Source organism: Cynocephalus volans, chromosome 6 (assembly GCF_027409185.1).
Source record: "Cynocephalus volans isolate mCynVol1 chromosome 6, mCynVol1.pri, whole genome shotgun sequence".
Taxonomy (NCBI): domain Eukaryota; kingdom Metazoa; phylum Chordata; class Mammalia; order Dermoptera; family Cynocephalidae; genus Cynocephalus; species Cynocephalus volans.
The window spans coordinates 111,865,955-111,887,214 of record NC_084465.1 but is presented as its reverse complement, the minus strand read 5'-3'; the positions used below and the strand labels follow the sequence as shown (position 1 = coordinate 111,887,214).

Genomic DNA, 21,260 nt, shown 5'->3' with positions numbered 1-21,260 from the left:
TCTCTTGTTATGGCCCAGAGGCAGTACCAGCAAGGAGGCCAGTGTGGTAGGAATTAAGGTCAGAGAGGAATTGGGGATGGGAGTATAATGGATAGGGTCTTATGGCCACAGTAATGGTGGCAGTGGTTGGCCAAGACCCAAAGCACACTGGCAGAGGGCATAGAACAAACCAGGAGGACAGGGCCTGGCACCACACCAGGGAAGGCCCAAGGAACTGGTGCTCAGGAAGGAAGATCTGCAGCCTACACTTACTTCTGGCTTCTACACACAAAGAAGGGCAGCACAATATTTTCTTCCACTTTTTATATTTGTTTACCCCTTTCTACCCCCCTTCGTGTTTAACGAAGACTCAAAGTATGCCTGTTTTTAGTCTCCTTATTACATTTCAGACTTAAAGATAATTCAGTGGAATAAAGGATTCTTCTCTTAAAAATAAAAACAAGAACACATTTTTTCTTCTGTTTGTGGTCTTCCTGAGGACCATCTGTCCACCCCCATCCCCACTCTGGGGTTTTGTAATGTTACAAGCCCAAAACTATAGAAGATGAAATCTCACTTCCTTACTTACATGTTTTTGGATCAGCTGTTTCCAGTTTATCTTGAGGACAGGGTACATGTGAGAACACAGTTAAACGGGGGACTGGAAAATAATGCTCTGTATTGACGCCATGCGAAACTGTTTCCTCGAATGGTGAATCAACCTGGTGATGGGTGGGGGAGGGGAGTCAACTCATATAAACAGTTTTAAAATAACTTTACAAAGGAATAAAACTCTGTATCAGACTTTAGGTTCAAGGGCACACACTGAGCACAATCTTTGTCTCCCTTCCCTTCTGAGACACTTAGAAATGACAAAGAATAAAAATAGCTAATAGAGAAAAGAATAGGAGGACCACTTGTGGGTGAGAGATTTGCAAACATATCTGAAAGAAACAGGGATGAAGCCTGTTTTCATAAGCGAGAAGGGACGTAGTAACCACAGGAGGAAACTGCCCCAGAGGACAGAAGTCCATTTTTCCACCACAGTTCCCAAGGGGTTCAATGCTCAGAGTTGACAAGTGTTACAGAGTGTGGGGATGAGAAGCGAATGATACACCTGGGCTTCAGTGGAAATGTGGCTGGCCTCCCCTGGCCTATTACCCACAGTCTCCTTCCTCCTGCTTCCATCCCACTCGATCTGCACAAAGCTACATTCACTCCAGCATTTAATACCCAGATCCCAACCCCTACAATGACTCTTCTATAAACAAATGAAACGAAGAAAGGAGTAGAACTACTTAGGGTGCCATGCTGGTGGCCAAAAGAAAGCAAAAACAAAAACAAAAAACTAACCATTAATTTGGAGAACCCCTGCCCAACCCCAAATCACTGACCCTGCCTGCTCACCCTGAAGAAAAGACTTCTATTGGACAATCACTCCCCATGAGCACCTGGTCAGTGTTTTCCTACTCATAGAAGAGACCTATCCAGAAAACAAACCCCCATGTACAGCAGTAGAAGAAAACCATACCAGCTGTGATGATTAGTTTTAGGTGTCAAATTGACTGGATTAAGGGACACCTAGAGAGCTGATAAAGCATTATTTCCAGGTGTGTCTGTGAGGGTGTTTCTGGAGGAGAAAGCAAAGCTGTGTGAGTTGGTGAGCTGAGTAAGGAAGATCTACCTTCACTCAATGTGGTGGGCACCATCCCATTGGCTGGGGGCCCACAAGGATTAAAAAGGTAAAAGAAGGGCAAAGTCTTGCTCCTTGCTCTCTCTTCCAGAGCCGGATAGCCTTCTTCTCCTGCCCTTGGACTTCAGATCTCCAGGTTCTCTGGCCTTTGGACTCCAGGAATCACACTCCAGCAGCCCCCAGGCTACTTGGTCTCAGATTGATAGTTACCTCATCACTTTCCTTGGTTCTGAGACAGATGGCCTATTGTGGGACTTCTCAACCTCCATAATCATGTGAGCCAATGCCCCTAACAAGTCCCCTCTCATATATCTATCTTTCTCTCTCTATATCCTATTGGTTATGTCTCTCTGGAGAACCCTGACTAATATGCCAGCTATAAAGAAAAATCCACTAAGGCCCCCAATTTAAATTTTGAATCAACAATCAAAACTCCCTACACAGATCAAGAAAATCAACAGCATAAAAGACAAAGACCAAGATCTGTAAGCAGATCAACTAATCCTGGAAGAAGCACAGAAAATTAAAGGAAGAGAACTGTAATTAGTATCTGCAGAGAAATTTGAGAAAGAATTACATCCATAAAGCAAGAACAGGATGTTATGAAAAAGAAACAATCACAGAACAACAAAGAGTTTTTGGACACAAGAACCTGTGTCAGAGGCAGCTGTAGTAACGGAAGTTATTGGAAGTCTAAAGACTTAGATTTTTGTTCCATCCCTGTGACTTTGCTCAAGTTCTGTTCTCTCTGAGAGACTTGCTTTTGTTTTGTTTTGTTTTGTTTTTTGGTTTTTTTTTTTTAAAAGATGACCGGTAAGGGGATCTTAACCCTTGACTTGTTGTTGTCAGCACCACGCTCACCCAGTGAGCTAATTGGCCATCCCTATATGGGATCCGAACCCGTGGCCTTGGTGTTATCAGCACCACACTCTCCCGAGTGAGCCACAGGCCAGCCCCTGAGAGACTTGCTTTTTTAAAAAAAATTTAAGCTCCGTTAAGTCCCTATTTAATTCCTGAGGGCCTCCCTTCCTGGCTGCCCTGTCCTTGGCCCTCTGTCCTCAGCCCAGCCTTCATTTTGCCCACCCTGGCATGCAAAGAAACCTGCTCTATCCGCAACTGTCCCCAACATGGATATGGTGTTAGATCCATTATAAAGGCCTTTCTCACCCAGAATCTCATTTGAGCCCCACAGAGGCCCTGGGAGTTAGTCAAGGATTGTCTATTCCACTTACTAGATGCAGAAACTAAAGCTCAAAAAGGTTATGTGATACTCTTTGAGTCACACCGTTAGTAGTAGAGCTAGGGTTGGCCCCAAGTTTCTGGTTCTATCTCCAGATCCTTCCTTTTCCCACCTCCCATGACACTGTCTAAGGTTCACTGGCCTGCAGTGCTATTCTCATATAAGAGTCTATTATCTAGGTTGAGGCCTGGGCGATACTCACAGTAATCACAGCTTCTTGTTTATATACTTCTGGAAAAGGAGGTATCTCAGCTTCATATTCTAAAGGGAGGGGAAAAACAATCCTCAATTTTATATTTTATTGCAGTTTGTGATGTAATTTTCTTTTCTCTGAATAAAACATTCTTAAATTTTATTTTGGTGGATGGTTTACAGAAATAGAAAACTGGCCATTACAGGTTAATATTTAATGTGAACTGCCTTATTTAAAATGGATAAGAGATGGTTGGTCTTTCATATGAAAGAATCAAGGTTTTATGTAAGAGCATGAGACTCTTTTCCCGAGAGGATACAACTTCAGATTTTGCACAAATGTTATGAAAAAGGGAGGAAGGGAACAGGGAGGGTGGTTAAGGGAAGATGCCAATAGCATACGTGGAGAAGAGACTAAGGCAAGGAACATTCCACACAGGTTCTACAGGGTAGAACAATTATTGCTGAGAGAGGGACAGAAATGCTCATGGGCTATATTAGTATGTCCCTAAAGGAAAGACGGGTAAAATATTTTTGGAAAGGTTAATGTTTCAAAGCAATTGCGTCTTTGCAGTGACTTCTTCCCTTAACCACCTTTCCTGTTCTCTTACAAGGAAAAATAAAATTTCTGGGCAAGACAGTATTGATGGGATACCACTGTACTGGACACAAGTTTTATTCCATTACCTACCTACTTACCAGGTAGTACAGCATTTCTCAACTTCTTTTTTTAAATCCTAAGTATCAGGCTGGGGATAGATACCTCAGGCTGCCAGTTATAAGTGATTTTGATTCCCACTTCCAGCTGTGTTAGTTTTCTATTGCTGTGTAACAAATTACCAAAACTTTAGCAATTTAGAGCAACATGGATTTATTCTCATGGTTCCTGTGGGTCAGGAGCCTGGGGATGGAGCATGGTCTCCTTAGGCTGAAATCAAGGCATCAGCCACGGCTGTGATCTATTGTTTTTTGTTTTAATTTTTATTGAATCAAAATTGATTATACAAATTTTGGGGGTTCAACATTGAGATATGTTGATCTAATCAATATTACTAGCATACATATTGTTACTAATATAATTATTAGTAACAAAGAATAATTATTAGTAACAAGAATAATTATGATTGTTACAAATCATAATTATTCTTTATGCCCCTTGTTAAATCTCTCCCCATTCCCCTCTCCCTCCTCCTCCCCTTTTAATTACCCTAGATGATCTGTCCAATGCTGAGAGGTGTGATCAGGTCCCCGAATATTATCATAGAGCAGATACTTCTTCTGTTACTCTGAAATGGGCTTTGTGGAGACAGATGTCCTTTTCTTTTCTTTATCTCTGCTGGTGACTCTCTTTGTGTCAATGTGGCTGGCGGACCATCTGTGTGGTGGTTGGGGCATCTAGCTGCTATCGTGGCAGCCATGGTTATAGTGGTGGCTGTGGTGGGCCACCCACATGGAGGTGATGTTTTTGGCATGCTCCTTTTGGCTGGCAGTGTACGGCTGTGATCTTATCTAAGCGTTGGGGTCCTTTTCCAAGCTCACTGGTTGTTGGCAGAATTCAGTTTCTTGTGGTTGTAGGTCTGAAGTCCCTGTTATCTTGTTGGCTATCACCTGGGGACCACCCTAGGCTCCCAGAGGCCACCCTCAAGTCCTTGATATGGACAATGCACAACATGGTTGTGCCTACTTCAAGGCCAGCAGTCTCTTCTTGAATCTGACTTCTGACTTTTTAAAAGTGTTACGTGATTAGGTCAGGCCCACCACAATAATCTCCCTAATTTAAAATCAACTGATTAAGGACATTAAATATGACTAGAAAATCTTTTCACAGCAACACCTACATTAGCGTTTGACTGAATGAGAGGTGTGTGCACTAGGGGGCGAGAATCTTGGGGGCCATCTAGAATTCTGCCTATCATATAGCCGTAGCTCCACCACTTTTCTTTTTCCTCTTGAGCAAGCATGTAAATTCATCCTGCTTCCCCCACTGCCTTGAGAAACACTGGCATAGTGTGAAAACTGTTAATTTGGGTTTAAAATATATACGTTTATGCCTTTGTCTGATTACAAAAGCAATACATACTTCTCTCTTTCTTCCTCTCACCATGTGATCTCCTTGTACCCGCCAGCTGCCTGCTGCTTTTCTGCCATAAGTAGAAGCAGCCTGAGGCTCGTGCCAGATGCAGTTATCCCAGAATCAGAGTGAATCTGTCCTTCAGTTTTCCATTTTATGGCCAGTTCCTACATGAAATCACTGTGGCAACTGGGGTGAGTAGGGCCCACTCCCTGGAACCCATGCCGAGGTGAGACCAGCAGCGGCAGCAGCGGCAGTGGCACCACATGGCTAGAAGCGGCCCTTTCATTCCCCCCTCCTTGTTCCTGGCAGGTAGCACTAGCCTGTGGGGTCTGTCTCACCAAGTTATGCCCAGCAGAACTGTGCGGCGCTAAGAGCTCATTCTACGACCACAGATTCTGGAACAGGAATCAAGGTGGTTAAACATAACCACCACCACACCTACTGTCAAGCAAAGACAATTCACCTCCACAGTGGCAACCAGGACCACTCCATAGCCAACTTCAGTGTAACAGAAGAAGCAAACCCTCTACCAAATAACCAGACATCAGTGAAAAAATACTATAAGTACAAATAATCAAGAAGAAATGACACCACCAAAAGAATACAGTAATGCTCCAAAAACAGACTCCATGGAACAGGGAATCCTTGAAATGTCTGAAAAAGAATTTCAAGCAATGATCTTAAGGGAACTTGAAGAAATAAAGGAAGACTCTGTAGAGGATTCTTAAAGCAAATGTACTTCACAGGGCCTGGTTTTCCAAAGCCTTGAAGTTTCAAATATTGACCTTGCGGAGGACTGGAAATTTTCCTCAGGCTATAAAGTCTCTGGTGTAAGATAAAGATTTGTGGCACAGCAAGGTCGCTGGCTCAAGGACAGACTAGTTACTGATTGTTATGTAAAGATTGTTATGCTAAGATCAAGCTTTTGTTGATAAGACCACTTAATTGCCTTAAGGGAATGTCATCTGGCTTGTTTCACTGAAAGTTACCAGCCTATACTGTTAAACTATAACCCCACCTGTGTTCTCTTCCTGTAACTTCCTGGTCTGGAAAATAAATGCAGGAAGAGAACCCCAATTCGGGGTTAATTTCCCAAGGAAAGGATGCCTCTCGCTTGAAGGTTTCAGGGGGGAGATTAACCACTTTGGGGTCTCTCACTGCTCAGAAGAGATGGGCTTTGAGTAATACCTTGCAGCTCTGTCACCCAGGGGAAGAGAGGTGACAAATCCTTGGGGGGCAAAGCAACAAAATGGTGCCCCGTGTGAGAACGTTCTCCACAGATCAGAGACTGACCTGCCAAGCATTGGAGAGGAATAGGACGTCCAATTCATCCTGGCAAGAGAGTCCCTAATAAGGGAAATGCATCCCGGTAAGGGAATCACAGGTGGCTTTCAATTAGCAATTGCACACCTGCGGCAGGTCAAAGTTAGGTCTTTTCAACCCTGGAGATAATTTTTCCTTCTCTTTACTTTTAAAATATGGATAATTTGTTAACGAAAGGGGAGACTGAACATACATTACAACTCCAAAGTCTCCTTAAAGCAGCAGGCAGTAAGTAACTGAATGGCAGCTTGTAAAACTGTTAGTGGATATTAAACAACCATGTCCTTGATACCTCAAAGAAGGGGGCCTTAACATAAAAATTTGGGAACAAATTGCTCACTGGTTAATCATGCAATGGGTCTCATTAAGGCTTCCCACCTAACAACTAGGAATCTATGTCAAGTAGCTCTGAGATCTATCCAAGACCTTAGCAAAAAACTAAGACATGTTTATTTCAACAAAAAAGGATAAAACTTGATCTTTGCCAGTGACTGAGAGAACTTTAAATTGGACAATCTAAAGTAAAAGAAGTTAATATTTCTTTACAGTGTTGGTATTATCTGAGCATGTTTTTCTTTCTTATCTGCACAATGCTTCTCTCCTCTCTTAAAAGCAGTGGTTCTTTTCTTAACTGCATGTACTACTCTTTTTTGCTGAAGACTCTGGGGTTTTATGAAGAAAAGCAACCATGGCACCAACCAGACACCTTTTGGGTCTACTGCTCTTCTCCTAAAAATCTTAAGAGTCAAAGATGCTTTCATCTCTGATTGGTGGCTCAGCTCTAGAGCTCAGTAACCTATTTGAGAAACAAAAACTAGACTAAAATCTACCTGTTTAACTAGATGGTCTCAAATTTTGTGACAACCACTTGTTTATCTTAAACAGACTTCTAAATTCTCTTCTAGTCTCATTTATGTATTTCTTTACAAAATCCTATAGTAGAATTCTATGCTATTTTCTTAAAAAGAAAAAAAAAACCTCTGCATCTTCTTGAAAAGGCTTGCATACTTTGCTTTGCAATGTAAATTTGTTATCTTGCTTTCTTTAAGGCAAGGTGAGACCTCACCAATAAATCATTTAAAAAAAAAAACGCAATCTAAACCTGACTGTCCTTTTCATTAGTTTTTTTTTTACATCTTGAACAAAACCTATAAGATCCTTGTTTGTTCTTATTGTTTATGTCTGCATATATGTGTGTATAAGCTGTACGTTATGCCTATATGTTCATGTCTGTGTAATTGTGTTATGTGCAAGGTACCAAATTAGCTTATAATTAATGCGTGCTCATTAAATAAATAAGTATACTTTTCAAGTTCACGTGACTTAAATCTTCTAAAGTTGGATAAATATATTTTCAAAATTTGATTCAAACCTTTTACCTAAATTTGTCTCTAGGTCATTATGTCTCCTTGTTATCTCAGCTCTGCCTCCTGGCTATGCTGGGAGAAACAATATCTTTTATGTATATGCTGCCCTCTGCCTTAAGCTCTACATGGCTCCAAATGCCACATGAAAACCTGGGACCTGAAATAGCTAATGAAAAGAAACCTATGCCAAATATCGCATAGGCCCAAGTTAGCATTAACTGATAAGGCTATAGATCTAATACACCAAGTTTTTGGCTGGGAAACCATAAATATGTATTTGGTAAATATAGCTAAAACTCAAACTGGGCTTTGTATAATTTGCTCTCATAAATGGAAACCTATTTACTAACCTGAATGTATAAAAATGTTTTTATCAGCACACATCATTGCCTGGGTTTACTAATAAAACAGGATTACTAAAGGTCTTTTCACTTAACTGCTCTTGATGCAAAGTTGTAAAAAGTTTTCTTTGTCCCTTAGATAACTGGTTTAAAAAACTTATTTCGTGATAATTTCTTGTGCTCTCTGCCTTTAAAACCCTTTGTCACTTTGGTTTTATTTTTTGTAGCAATTTGTGATCTTATTCAACTAAATGGTTTAAGCCTTATGTTATTTAACAAAACTTTCCAAAACCAAATTCTAAAAGCTCAACATTTTAACTTTAACTTTGAGGAATTCCAAGGGCCCTGGAGTTTCTCAAAGGATATATAAAAAATGTATCGGACTTTCAAGATGGCGGTGGCTGCGGCGGCTGGCGCGGAGTAGCTGAGGTGGAAAAGGCGGCCACTGGGCCTCAGGCAGCCGGGAAACTTGTGGACCTTCCTCTTGCCATCTCTTAAGGGAGGACCGCAGCTGGTGGCCGGTTGTGGGGGGTGACCGCCACTTTGCCCTCGGCAGGAGAGGCTGCCTCAATTACAGGCAACAGCTTTGAAGTGTGGAGCAGGAAAAGAACTGTTTCTTAGCTGCAAAAGCGAGTCTCAGGACGGGGAACACGGCGCCAGGGCTGCTGTGGATGCAGACAGGATCCTGGAGGCCAGGGCCGCGCTGAAGGCGGCCAGCTGCGCTATTCAGGATTCGAGGTTTCAGGCCGGCATTAAAGAAGATACCTGGGAGCACCCGAGCCACGCCGCGACTGAACAGCCTGAGGCGGCGGCGGCCGAGAACGGGAAAGGCGACAAACCAGAGACAGAGAGTGAGCACCCGACCTGGCACAACCCTGTGAGTGACCCCTGGACCAGTCCTGTGGGCGACAGATGCCCACCCGGCTCCCGCCTGCACCACCAGGCCACTCACCACCCCGGGGCTGCCTCCATTTTCCCAGCTCCGGTCAGCTCCGCCCGGCTTGGCCGCCACTGAGCCCTCCCACTTGCTTGGCCCGGCGCGGGGCTTTCTGGAGCCTGCGGACCGGCCTCCCCTCCCACTTGCTCTGCGGTTCTCTGGCGGGGCTGGTGGCGTGGGGCGTCCCTGGCCAGTTTCGGGAGGGCAAGGAAGTACGGGCGGGCCGACTGTCACTCCACCGCACCCTGAACTCCGGCACCCAGTAAACTTCCTGTTACTGGGAGGCAGATACCATCTCTGCGGCCACCAGTTTGGAAAAAAAGCCTAACCAATTTCTGATTGGGAATAGTGTGGTAGGAGAGTTCCCAGGTCCGCTTGAACCTGCCAGAGAGCTGGCTGCAGGCGGGCGCTAGACTCGGTTTATACCGGGGGGATACAAAGGTGAACAAGACCAGAGAAAGATCTACACAGTGCTACAAAGGCACCCAGAGCGACCGGTCCTCTGTGCCTAGCAGAAACCTGGTAGACTTCCAGGGCGAGGCGGTGCCGAGCAGGGCCTTGAAGGCCCAGCTGATAGACGAGGGGTGCAGAAGACACGCTCCAGCCCAGCACAGTGCGTACAGAGTGGGGAGACGTGAGGCCAGGGAGGCAGAGACTCGACAGAAACCACACACCCTGTGGGGTCGCCACTGCACGATCCAACAGCCTGGGCCAGAGCACACGGAACAGGGAGAAGTCCTGCACAGGAAGTGAAAGCTCAACAGCGATCACACACCCTGTGGTACGTGATCCACCAGCCCAGCAGAGTCCAAGCTGACCAGAAAGTTGGCTCCCTGGAGAAGCCCAAGACCCGAGGCAACCACACACACAAGGCATTAGAGGTCAACTGAGCAGCCACAGAGGTAGCCATACGAAATTGGCAACCACAGCAACATCCTAGTTATTCATTAGTCTCAAACCGGTGGACTGTGAAACCCCCTGCCACAATGAATAAACATCAAAAAAAAGATACCAGAAATACAAAAAATCAAGAAAGTACACCACCAAAAGTTAATAAATCTCAAACTCTAGATCCTATAGAACAAGAAGCCCTTGAAATGACTGACAAGGAATTTCGACTGATAATTCTAAGGAAACTGATTGAGATACGAGAAAACACAGCTAGACATCATGATGAAATGAGGAAAAGTATACAGGATCTGAAAGAGGAAATGTACAAAGAAATCAATGTCCTGAAAAAAAAATGTAGCAGAACTTGCTGAACTGAAGAAGTTATTCAGCGAAATAAAAAATACAACGGAGAGTTTAACCAGCAGGCTTGTCGAAGTTGAAGAGAGAACCTCTGAACTTGAAGATGGGCTGTTTGAAATAACACAAGCAGACAAAAAGAAAGAAAAAAGAATCAAGGACATGGAAGAAAATCTGAGAGAGATATCAGACAACCTAAAGCGCTCAAATATCCGAGTCATGGGTATTCCAGAAGGGGAGGAAAATGGAGATTCCATTGAAAACATATTCAACAAAATAGTGGCAGAAAACTTCCCAGGTATAGGAAAAGTCACAGATCTTCAGATCCAGGAAGCTCAACAATCTCCAAACGTATTCAACCCAAAAAGGCCTTCTCCAAGACATGTCATAGTCAAATTGGCAAAACTCAGAGACAAAGAGAGAATCTTAAAAGCTGCAAGAGAGAAGCATCAAATCGCCTATAAGGGAGCCCCAATCAGGCTAACATCAGACTTTTCATCACAAACCCTAAAAGCTAGAAAGGAATGGGATGATATTTTCAAAATACTAAAAGACAAAGATTGCCAGCCAAGAATACTTTACCCTGCAAGGCTATCCTTCCGAAATGAAGGGCAAATAGTATATTTCTCAGACAAACAAAAACTGCGGGAGTTCACTACCACAAGACCACCCTTACAAGAAATCCTCAAGGGAGTACTGGGTTTGGTTCCTGAAAAATAACTACCACTGCCATAAAAACCCAAGAAAAATCAATACCCACTAGTATAATAAAAATGGCATTCATGAAGAGAAAACAAGCAAACAAAAATGCTATCTACAACCTAAGGAACCAACAAACACAGAAACCAAACAGTAAATCAGAAAGCAAGGAACAAAAGACACCTAAGACAACCAAACAACTAATAAAATGCTAGGAATAAATCAACACCTTTCAATAACAACTCTTAATGTAAAAGGCTTAAATTCCCCAATCAAAAGACACAGACTGGCTGACTGGATCAAAAAGGAGGACCCAACTATATGCTGCCTACAAGAGACCCACCTCACCCATAAAGATTCACATAGACTAAGAGTGAAAGGATGGAAAAAGATTTACCATGCAAACAAAAAAGAAAAACGAGCTGGAATAGCTATTCTTATATCTGACAAAATAGACTTTAAACTAAAAACCATAAAAAGAGACAATGATGGACACTAATTAATGATAAAAGGACTGATCCATCAAGAAGACATAACAATCATAAATATGTACTCACCCAATGTTGGAGCAGCCAGATTTATAAAACAAACTCTATTAGACCTAAAGAAGGAAATAGACACTAATACCATAATAGCAGGGGACCTGAACACCCCACTGTCAATATTAGACAGATCATCTAGGCAAAGAATCACTAGAGAAACACAAGATCTAAACAAGACTATAGACCAATTGGAATTGGCAGATATCTACAGAACATTCCACCCAACAACCTCAGAGTATTCATTCTTCTCATCAGCACATGGATAATTCTCCAGGATAGATCACATATTAGGTCACAAATCAAGTCTCAATAAATTCAAAAAAATTGGAATTATCCCATGTATCTTCTCAGACCACAATGGATTAAAACTAGAAATTAATAACAAACGAAACTCTGGAAACTATACAAACACATGGAAATTAAACAGCATTCTACTTAATGACATATGGGTCCAAGAAGAAATCAAGCAGGAAATCAAAAAATGTATTGAAACTAATGAAAACAATGATACATCATACCAAAACCTGTGGGATACTGCAAAATCAGTATTGAGGGGAAATTTATTGCATTAAACGCTCCCTTCAGAAGAATGGAAAGATGGCAAGTGAACAACCTAACACTTCACCTTAAAGAACTAGAAAAACAAGAACAATCCAAACCTAAAGTTAGCAGACGGAAAGAAATCATTAAGATTAGAGCAGAACTAAATGAAATTGAAAACCAAAAAACAATTCAAAAGATCAACGAATCAAAAAGTTGGTTTTTTGAAAAGATAAATAAAATTGACAAACCATTAGCATGGCTAAGAAAAGAAAGAAGAGAGAAGACTCAAATAACCAAAATTAGAAATGAAAAAGGCGATATTACAACTGATTCATCTGACATACAAGGAATCATTCGAGACTACTATAAACAAATATATGCCAACAAATTTGAAAATCTGGAGGAAATGGATAAATTTCTGGACACACACAAGCTCCCAAAACTGAACCATGAAGATGTAGAAAATTTGAACAGACCAATAACAATAAAGGAGATTGAAGCTGTTATCAGAAGGCTCCCAACAAAGAAAAGCCCAGGACCAGATGGATTCGCAGCAGAATTTTACCAAACATTCAAAGAGGAATTGACACCGATTCTTTACAAACTATTCCAAAAGATTGAAACGGACGCAAATCTCCCAAACTCATTCTATGAAGCAAACATCATCCTGATACCAAAACCAGGTAAAGATATAACCAAAAAAGAAAACTACAGGCCTATATCCTTGATGAATATAGATGCAAAAATCCTCACTAAAATACTAGCAAACAGAATACAGCAACACATACGAAAAATTATTCATCACGATCAAGTGGGATTCATCCCAGGGATGCAAGGTTGGTTCAACATACACAAATCAATAAATGTGATACACCATATTAATAAACTCAAACACAAGGACCATATGATCATCTCTATAGATGCTGAAAAAGCATTTGATAAAGTTCAGCACTCATTCATGACAAAGACCCTCTATAAGTTAGGTATAGAGGGAAAGTATCTCAACATAACTAAAGCCATATATGCCAAACCCACTGCCAATATCATCCTGAATGGGGAAAAGCTGAAAGCTTTTCCTTTAAGAACAGGAACTAGACAAGGATGCCCACTCTCACCACTCCTATTCAACATAGTGTTGGAAGTACTAGCCAGAGCAATCAGAGAAGAGAAGGAAATAAAGGGCATCCAGATTGGAAAAGATGAAGTCAAACTGTCCCTGTTAGCAGATGACATGATCCTATACATCGAACAGCCTAACCTCTACAAAAAAACTGCTGGAATTGATAAATGATTTCAGCACAGTAGCAGGATACAAAATCAACACACAAAAATCAGTAGCATTTCTTTTCTCCAATAGTGAACATGCAGAACGAGAAATCAAGAAAGCCTGCCCATTTACAATAGCCACCAAAAAAATAAAATACTTAGGAATTGAGTTAACCAAGGAGGTGAAAAATCTCTATAATGAGAACTATAAACCACTGCTGAGAGAAATTAGAGAGGATACAAGAAGATGGAAAGATATCCCATGCTCTTGGATTGGAAGAATCAACATAGTGAAAATGTCCATACTACCCAAAGTGATACACAAATTCAATGCAATCCCCATCAAAATTCCAAAGACATTTTTCTCAGAAATGGAAAAAACTCTCCAGACATTTATATGGAATAATAAAAGACCACGCATAGCCAAAGCAATGCTGAGCAAAAAAAATAAAGCTGGAGGTATAACACTACCGGACTTTAAGCTATACTACAAAGCTATAATAACCAAAACAGGATGGTACTGGCATAAAAACAGACACACTGTCCAATGGAATAGAGAATCCAGAAATCAACCCACACAGTTACTGCCATCTGATCTTTGACAAAGGCACCAAGCCTATTCACTGGGGAAGGGACTGCCTCTTCAGCAAATGGTGCTGGGATAACTGGATATCCATATGCAGGAGAATGAAACTAGATCCATACCTCTCACCGTATACTAAAATCAATTCAAAATGGATTAAGGATTTAAATATACACCCTGAAACAATAAAACTTCTTAAAGAAAACATAGGAGAAACACTTCAGGAAATAGGACTGGGCACAGACTTCATGAATACGACCCCAAAAGCACGGGCAAACAAAGGAAAAATAAACAAATGGGATTATATCAAACTAAAAAGCTTCTGCACAGCAAAAGAAACAATTAACAGAGTTAAAAGACAACCCACAGAGTGGGAGAAAATATTTGCAAAATATACATCTGACAAAGGATTAATATCCAGAATATATAAGGAACTCAAACAACTTTACAAGAAGAAAACAAGCAACCCAATTAAAAAATGGGCAAAAGAGCTAAGCAGGCATTTCTCTAAGGAAGATATACAAATGGCCAACAGACATATGAAAAAATGCTCAGCATCACTCAGCATCCGGGAAATGCAAATCAAAACCACACTGAGATACCATCTCACCCCAGTTAGGATGGCTAAAATCCAAAAGACTCTGAACGATAAATGCTGGCGAGGTTGCGGAGAAAAAGGAACTCTCATACATTGTTGGTGGGACTGCAAAATGGTGCAACCTCTATGGAAAATGGTATGGAGTTTCCTCAAACAACTGCAGATAGATCTACCATACGACCCAGCTATCCCACTGTTGGGAATATACCCAGAGGAATGGAAATCATCAAGTCGAAGGTATACCTGTTCCCCAATGTTCATCGCAGCACTCTTTACAATAGCCAAGAGTTGGAACCAGCCCAAATGTCCATCATCAGATGAGTGGATACGGAAAATGTGGTACATCTACACAATGGAATAGTACTCAGGTATAAAAACAAATGAAATACTGCCATTTGCAACAACATGGATGGACCTTGCTAGAATTATATTAAGTGAAACGAGTCAGGCACAGAAAGAGAAATACCACATGTTCTCACTTATTGGTGGGAGCTAAAAATTAATATATAAATTCTCACACACACACACACACACACACACACACACACACACACACACACACACACACACACACACACACAACCGGGGGGGGGAGAAGATATAACAACCACAATTACTTGAAGTTGATACAACAAGCAAGCAGAAAGGACATTGTTGGGGGGGAGGGGGGGAGGGAGAAGGGAGGGAGGTTTTAGTGATGGGGAGCAATAATCAGCCACAATGTATATCGACAAAATGAAATTTAAAAAAATAAAAAATAAAAAATGTATCAAAACTAATTGGCTTATTAAATAATTTAGACTATATGGGAAACACTGTAAGTACTAAAGGTGTTATGGATATGTGTTCCAAAATCTTGTAATGTTCTTAAATATCTGTGTCTTGATATAAATGCTACTGGTCATAACCTTGGTTTAATTATAATTTTAAAATGTTATGTCTTCAAATATTTCATGAAAAAACTCTGATAGGTGCAGTTTCCTGACAAACTTTTGAGTTCATAGCTTTAAACTGAAGTTCCAAAATTCTAATAAAGAAACTGACAGGTTTGTGAAATTGTTCACAAAGGTCAAGACAACAAAAGTTAATTAGTGAACTAATTAAAAAAATAATGATGGGTTTTTACAATTTCCTTATTTTAAAACACTACTGGTTCTCCTGATGTTTTCCAAATGTAAGAAAACTCTCTCTCTCTCTCTTAAGCTATCTATAACTAACAACAGTTTGGTAAAATGTCATTTAAAACAGAAGTTTGTTTTGTTTTCTCCCTATTTGATCCCCCCCAAATTTAATAACTTTAAGTATCCTTATGATTATTACGACCACATGGCTATTTTTATAAGTTCAATGAAAATTAACTCTCTATCTCTTTATAACAGGACACAATTTAGATCTTTGGATATAAGATAGCATGTCTCACTTCCAAGTTGCTGATCTTTCTTTCATGTTGCCAAAATTTGGTCTAACTGCTGCTTCATCCTGCTGTTCATCTTTCCCCCTGATGTGGGACAGATCACTCAAAGAAAGTGAACCGAGATGCTTCTTTCAATCACCACCTGGGAAAGAGCCTTACCAACACTGAGAGATCTATACAAAGAAAAGTAAAACCTTTTCAGTCAAGATATTAATCATCAATGCTTTTATGAGGTATGCCTTGATCATAAAGGGGGAAAATATGTCTTCTCTGCAAAAGCAGTTCTCTAAATTTTCCTCACCTTAAAGAGGGTGTTTGTAACTTGGATGAGACATCCTGTTCTTAAACAAAAGACTTATAATTGATCAAAAATTTTACAAAAGACTCGATGCTCTGAAAGCAGTAATGTCCTGGACAGCTTTAGCATTAACAAACTCTCTGGACTCAGAATCAACTATTTTATTGAGCAGAATCCCATTCTGGAGTTTTAACAATTGGTAATTACACCCAATTCACAGCACCTGGAATGATGCCACTGTAGCCACCCTGAGAGACGATGACATCACCAGTCCTCACCTGAAGTAAATTAAAAGGACTTGCCATGCTAAATGATACTAACTTTGCTTTAACAAAATGCTTTTTGTCTTAACTGTGCCAACCTGACCTATAGCTCTTGCTTTTTCTTTTAAATAAATAAAATGAGGGGAGACGTAAAGGATTCTTAAAGCAAATGTGCTTCACAGGGCCTGGTTTTCCAAAGCCTTGCAGTTTCAAATATTGACCTTGTGGAGGACTGGAAATTTTCCTCAGGCTATAAAGTCTCTGGTGTATGATCAAGATTTGTGGCACAGCAAGGTTGCTGGCTCAAGGACAGACTAGTTACTGATTGTTATGTAAAGATACTGAGAAATTGCTGTAAGAAAGAATGTTTGCTAAGATCAAGCTTTTGTTGATAGGACCACTTAATTGCCTTACTGGAATGTCACCTGGCTTGTTTCACTGAAAGTTACCAGCCTATGTTGTTAAACTATAACCCCACCTATGTTCTCTTCCTGTAACTTCCTGGTCTGGAAAATAAATGCAGGAAGAGAACCCCAATTTGGGGTTAATTTCCCAAGGAAGGGATGCCTCTCGCCTGAGGGTTCCGGGAGGAGATTAACCAATTTGGGGTCTCTCACAGCTCAGAAGAGATGGGCTTTGAGTAATCCTTTGTGGTTCCGTCACCCAGGGGAAGAGGGGTGACAAATCCGTGAGGGGCAAAGCAACAAGACTCAATTAGAGAACACAATGAAACAAGAAAAAACATCCAAAATATGAAGGACAAAATCTGCAAGGAGATTAATACCATAAAAAAGAGTGTACCAGAACTTCTAGAAATGAAAGACTCACTCAACTAAATAAAAAACACAACTGAGAGCCTGAGCAGCAGGGTAGAGCAAGCTGAAGAAAGAATTTCAGAGCTTGAAGATGGTCTTTTTGAAATAACTCAGGCAGACAAAAAAAGAAGAAAAGAATTAAAAATAATGAGGAAAATCTAAGAGATAGCAGACAACCTCAAGCGCTCTAACATCCAAATTCGTATTCCTGAAGGGGAGGAGAAAGGAAAAGGTATTGAAAACCTCCTCAAGGAAGTAGTAAAAGAAAACTTTCCAGGTGTAGGGTGAGATACAGACCATCAGATCTAAGAAGCTCAAAGGTCCCCAAACAGATTCAATCCAAAAAGATCCTCCCCAAGACACATTATAGTTAAATTTGCAAACTCAAAGACAAAGAGAGAATTCTACAAGCAGCAAGAGAAAAGAGTCAGTTCACTTATAAGGGAACCCCAATGAAACTAACAGCAGACTTCTCAACCGAAAACCTACAGGCCAGAAGAAAGTGGAATGATATATTCAAAATATTAAAAGAAAAATATTGCCAGCCAAGAATTCTTTACTCTGCAAGGCTCTCCTTCAGAAATGAGGGATAAATAGCGTATGTTCCAGACAAACAAAAGTTGTGGGAGTTCACCACCACACAACCAGCCCTGCAAGAAATTCTCAAGGAAGTTGTTCACCTGGAATCTGAATAATGGTGATGACTATCACAAATACACAAAAAAGAGCAAAGCCCACTCTTAAAATAAAAATGCCAGGAAGAAAGAGAAAGAAGTTAAATCATCCCACCTTAAATTCCCAACTAACATTGAAGAAGAGAAATAAAAGAGGAAATAATGATCAAAAGATTTTTAAACCATCTAAACAAGAAGCAATTAAATGACAGGAATTAAGCAACACTTGTCAATAACTCCTCTAAATGTGAATGGACTAAACTCACCATTCAAAAGACACAGACTGACTGATTGGATTAAAAAGCTAGACCCAAGTATGTGTCTTCAAGAGACCCACCTCACCTGTAGAGACATACAGACTAAAAGTGAAGGGATGGAAAAAGATATACGATGCAAATGGAAACCCAAAATGAGCAGGAGTAGCTATTCTTATATCGGACAAAATAGACTTTAAACCAAAAAACATAGAAAAAGACAAAGAAGGCCATTATATAACGATAAAGGGATCTATCCGGCTAGAAGACATAACAATCATACACTTGTATGCACCCAATACCAGAGCACCCAGATATATAAAGCAAACATTCTTAGACCTAAAGAAAGAAATAGGACCTAATACATTAATAGTGGGTGATATGAACACCCCTCTCTCAGTATGGGACAGATCTTCCAGGCAAGAAGTCAGCAAAGAGACACAGGATTCAATTTACACCCTAGACCAACTGGACCTGGCAGATATATACAGAACATTTCACCCAACAAGTAAAGAATACACTTTCTTCTCATCAACTCATGGTACATTCTCCAAAACAGACCACAAATTAGGTCACAAATCTAGTCTCGGTAAATTTTTTTTTTTTTTTTGTCTTTTCTGTGACCGGTGCTCAGCCAGTGAGTGCACCGGCCATTCCAATATAGGATCCGAACCCGTGGCGGGAGTGTCGCCGCGCTCCCAGCGCCGCACTCCCAGCGCCGCACTCTCCCGAGTGCGCCACAGGCTCAGCCCTCAGCAAATTTTAAAAAACTGAAATCATTCCAACTATCTTTTCAGGCCACAATGAACTAAAATTGGAAATAAACAATAAGCAAAATACTGGAAGCTATACGAATACATGAAAACTAAATAATAGGCTCCTGAATGACCTATGGGTTCTATAAGAAGTTAAACAGGAAATCAAAAAATTTATTGAAACTAATGAAAATGTAGATACTTCATACCAAAACCTGTGGGATATGGCAAAAACAATGCTAAGAGGCATATTTATTGCAATAAATGCTTATATCAAAAGAATGGAAAGACTTCACATAAACAACCTAACACTACACCTCAAAGAACTTGAAAATCAACAACAATCCAAACCTAAAGGTAGTATATGGAAAGAAATAATTCATATCAGAGCAGAACTAAATGAAATAGAGACCCCAAAAACATTAGAAAAGATCAACAAAAGTTGTTCTTTTGAGAAGATAAATAAAATAGACACGGGCCGAGCCCGTGGTGCACTCGGGAGAGTGCAGGGCTGGGAGCGCGGCGACGCTCCCGCCACGGGTTCGGATCCTATATAGGAATGGCCGGTGCACTCACTGGCTGAGAACCGGTCATGGAAAAGACAAAAAATAATAAAAATAAATAAATAAATAAAAATAAAATAAAATAAAATAAAATAAAATAAAATAAAATAAAATAAAATAAAATAAAATAAAATAAAATAAAATAAAATAAAATAAATAAAATAAAATAAAATAAAATAAAATAAATAAAATAAAATAAAATAAATAAAATAAAATAAAATAAATAAAATAAAAAAATAAAATAAAATAAAATAAAATAAATAAAATAAAATAAAATAAATAAAATAAATAAAATAAAAAATAAATAAATAAATAAAATAAATGAAATGAAATGAAATGAAATGAAATGAAATGAAATGAAATAAAATGAAATAAAATATAAAATAAAATAAAATAAAATAAAATGAAATAAAATAAAATAAAATAATAAAATAAAATAAAATAAAATAAAATAAAATAGACAAACCATTAGCTAGATTAACAAAAAAAAAGGAGAGAAGACCCAAATAACAAAAATCAGAAATGAAAAGGGAGACATTACAACCAATACCACAGAACTACAAAGAATTATTAGAGACTCTTATAAACAACTGTATGACAACAAAAATCTGGAAGATATGGATAAGTTTCTAGACACATAAAAACTACCAAGACTGAACCAAGAAGAGATAGAAAACCTCAACAGACCAGGAACAAGCAATGAGATTGAAGCAGTAATTAGCAATCTTCCAACAAAAAAAAGTCCATGTCTGGATGGTTTTATGGCTGAATTCTATCAAACTTTTAAAGAATACCTATTCTCTTCAAACTATTCCAAACAATTGAATCAGTTGCTACTCTCCCAAACTTATTCTATGAGGCCAACATAACTCTGATACCAAAACCAGATAAAGACATAACAAAAAAAGAAAATTATAGGCCAATATCCTTGATGAACCTAGATACTAAAACCCTCAACAAAATATTAGCAATCAGAATACAGCAACATATTTTAAAAAATTATACACCATGATCAAGTGGGATTCATCCCAGGGATGCAAGGATGGTTCAACATACAAAAGTCAATAAATATGATGCATCACATCAACAGACTCAAGGATAAAGACCATATGATTATCTCAATAGATGCAGAAAAAACATTTGACAAACTTCAACATCACTTCATGATAAAGACTCTCAAATAATTAGGTATAGAAGGAAAATATCTCAGCACAGTAAAAGCCATTTATGACAAGCCCACCACCAGTATCATTCTGAATGGGGAAAAATTGAAGGCCTTTCCCTTAAGAACAGGAACAAGACAAGGATGCCCACTCTCACCACTTCTATTTAGCATTGTATTAGAGGTACTAGCCAAAGCAATCAGGCAAGAGAAAGAAATAAAGGGAATTCAGATTGGAAAAGATGAAGTCAAACTTTCTCTATTTGCAGATGACATGATAATATATGTAGAAAAACCTAAAGACTCTATCAAAAAACTCCTAGAGCTGGTTAATAACTTCAGTAATGTCACAGGATACAAAATAAATGCCCCCAGATCAGTAGTGTTTATGTACTCAAACAATGAATTAACAGAAACAAAGAAAGTAAGCCCATTTA

The 21,260-nt window shown here is 39.7% G+C and overlaps 1 protein-coding gene across 1 annotated transcript in view; it reads right to left on the bottom strand.

Annotated features, from left to right (window-relative positions):
- The window catches only part of IQCK (IQ motif containing K), a 140,675-nt gene that overhangs the window by 112,067 nt on the left and 7,348 nt on the right, over positions 1-21,260 (bottom strand). The window contains exon 2 of the mRNA XM_063099893.1: positions 569-701. Within this exon, the coding sequence (XP_062955963.1) occupies positions 569-701 (133 nt within the window). The remainder of the gene's footprint in view (positions 1-568; positions 702-21,260) is intronic.